Here is a 2,949-nt window from a genome sequence, read left to right on the forward strand (position 1 = left end):
TGGGTGGATAAGAGTGAGTGAGGAAAGATGTTGTTTGTGACAGTGACAGTAGCACAGCATGAGCCTTGTCAGGAGGTGGATGTAGTAGCAGAGAGAGAGTGATTGTGATTTAGTGGTCAGAGTGGAGACACTCATTAGCCCACTGCTGCACATTCCTCGGATTGTTTGAGATTACTAACCCAAACAATCTTAGATCAGGTTGGAACTTTCTGATGTTATGGTCTCCTCTGCTGGTCCTGAGAGAAGATCACCTTACTCTGCAACACCTTATCCACCAGGACAAGAGTTGGTCTGCAAAGCACTGTGCCAATTTCCCTCTATCTACCATGCTCAGCGTAAATGTCATGAACATGCAGGGCAGCTTCAGACTGAAAACACTTGCCTAGGTGTACAACAGTTGTTTAAGAAATCCCTGGTAGTGGCAAATACTTCTGCCTACATTAAATGAAAGAATTGAGCTAGCATTGGATGAGAGAAGTGCCATAAGGGCTTGGCACCTAGTGAGACAGACAGGTTTGTGGTGAAAATGAGAGTAAACCTGCCTGGTTGCACAGAGCGAAATCCTCCATAAAACTTGATGAAACTGAGTTCTGGTAAGATTTAGCCCTCCGCCTCAGAAGGCAGTGGACAGTGGGTCATTCAATATCCATAGGATAGAAATAGATAGATTTTTGCTAGGAAGGAGAATAAAGAGTTATCAGGAATAGATGGAAGTGTAGAATTCGAAGCAGAGGTTGGCATGATACCACTGAGGTGACACAAATAAAGTAGTTAGTACAAACAAAACTTCACTGGGCCAGAATCATTGACTGGGGTTGGGTCAATGGTTTGAGGGAGTCATTGGTTCTGATTTTTACATGACAGGTAGGAACAGGAGAGTTGTTTTGTCACTGGGAAATCCAGGACTCCGAACTGGCCAAGGCTAACTGAAGATTATTCATTGAATTATGTTTCCTAGCTGTAACCAGTGAGACTGAGAGTCTGGCAGGTTAGTCTAAAACTCCAGACTGCAGTTAGACAGCATAAAGGAGGATCAGAGAGATCATGGGGAAGAAGGGGAGAAGATCATCGGCCTTGAACTGCTAGATTTCTCAAGGCCTCGGAAACATGGATAACTAACATTAAAGCTAAAGTTGAGAAAAATCTGAGGCAAGCTACCTCATGAAAATATTTAAATGAGGAAAATATCCTAGGAGTGTATTGGTCACCAACTTCCATCTGGGTAGTTTCACGGTGGGCTAGAATTGGGTTTGAGAATTTTTACGACTTTACAACCCACATCCTTCTACATCCAATCCCATGCAGTTTTGAAGGCTAAAATTCTTCCATTTTGTGAGCATTTTTTAACAAATTCTACCGTGACCACCAGCTGTGCTAATATTATCCTTCTTTCTTATGCCTAATGTGAAAGATAGTTCAAAAACCAACTCTTTTGCATCATCCCAAAACAAAATTACTATCATCGGCCAGTAATAAAGTTTTATTATCATGAACAAACTCTAAACAGGTCATTTGGAAAAAAATGATTTGTCACACCTTCTGCTTGCTAGCATATCTCTACCATTTCATTATCATTAATTAAAGCAACCTTTTTTTATTCATTTACAGAATGAGGGGTATTGCTGGCATTTATTGCTCATCATGGAGGGCAGTTAAGAGTCAATCACATTGCTTTGGGTCTGGAATCATATGTAGACCAGGTCAGGTAAGATGGCAGTTTCCTTTCCTAAAGGACATTAGGGAACCAGATGAGTTATCATGAGATTCTTAATACCAGATTTTTAAAATTGCATTCAAATTATACCATCTGCTGTGATTGGATTTGAACCCAGTTCCCCAAAACATTACCTGGATCTTTGGATTAAAAGTCCAGCAATAGTACCATTAGACCATCACCTCCCCCTAATACACTTCCCTATTTTCATATAGCTGCAATTAACTAACTGAATTGCTGTTTTTCAGTTGTAGAAAATTCAGCACATCATTCAATTTCTGCTGTTTACTGTGGCTATGAATCAAATTTGTTTGTGAAATGAAGATTTAAGATTGAATTGTATCATCTGACCATAAAACCCAGGTAAATGTAACAATATGATCATCACCATTTCATAAATATCGGCTATTAATTTCTTATGTATTACCAGAGAATTCATCTGCCCTCTATCAGGCAACGTTTAGTCAGCAATAACTCGCTCCTTTTCCATCAGGGACATAAGTTCCAGACTTCCTTGTAGCCTTGGTCCAAACATGGAGTAAACAGCTGAATTGCAAGCACAAGGAGACAGTGACTGCCCTTGACATCTAAGTAGCATTTGATTAAGTATGACAAACAGAGTCCTAACAAAATTTAAGTCAGTAAGCATCAGGGGGAAAGCACTCCACCGATTGGTCACACCTTGCACAAAGAAAAATCGTTGTTGATGTTGGAGACCAATCATCCCAGTATTATAATATTATTGCAGGAGTTCCTCAATTTATTTCTTTTTCTGAGAAATTATTGATGACAACCTATGTCTTCCTCTTTTCTACAATTTACCAATAATCTTCCATTAATTATTTACTTTCTTTTTATAAAGAATCTCTACGCTGTGGAAAAAGGTCATTTGGCCCAACAGGTCCACACTGATTCTCTGAAGAACATCCCACCCAGACTCACCACCACACACCACTCCCCTCCCCCCCGATCCCTGTATTCCCCATGGCCAATCCACCAATCTGCGCATCTTTGGACTGTGGAAGGAAACTCACGCAGACACAAGGAGAATGTGCAAATTTCACAAAAGCAGTTGCCTGAGCCCTGGTCCCTGGTGCAGTGACACAGCAGTACTAACCACTGAGCCACCATGCCACCTTTATACATTCTAATCAACCTGATCAGAGGTATTATTATGCACCTCTGGAGCAGGTGGGACTTGATCCTGGGCCACCTGGCTCAGGGACAGCACCATT

The 2,949-nt window shown here is 41.0% G+C and overlaps 1 protein-coding gene across 1 annotated transcript in view; it reads left to right on the forward strand.

The window, feature by feature from the left end:
* The first annotated feature begins 217 nt into the window (after positions 1-217).
* The window catches only part of zgc:153039 (uncharacterized protein LOC767698 homolog), a 99,680-nt gene continuing 96,948 nt past the window's right edge, over positions 218-2,949 (forward strand). The window contains exon 1 of the mRNA XM_043703016.1: positions 218-415. Coding sequence (XP_043558951.1) covers positions 218-415 — 198 coding nt within the window. The remainder of the gene's footprint in view (positions 416-2,949) is intronic.

This window comes from Chiloscyllium plagiosum, chromosome 13, assembly GCF_004010195.1.
Source record: "Chiloscyllium plagiosum isolate BGI_BamShark_2017 chromosome 13, ASM401019v2, whole genome shotgun sequence".
NCBI lineage: Eukaryota > Metazoa > Chordata > Chondrichthyes > Orectolobiformes > Hemiscylliidae > Chiloscyllium > Chiloscyllium plagiosum.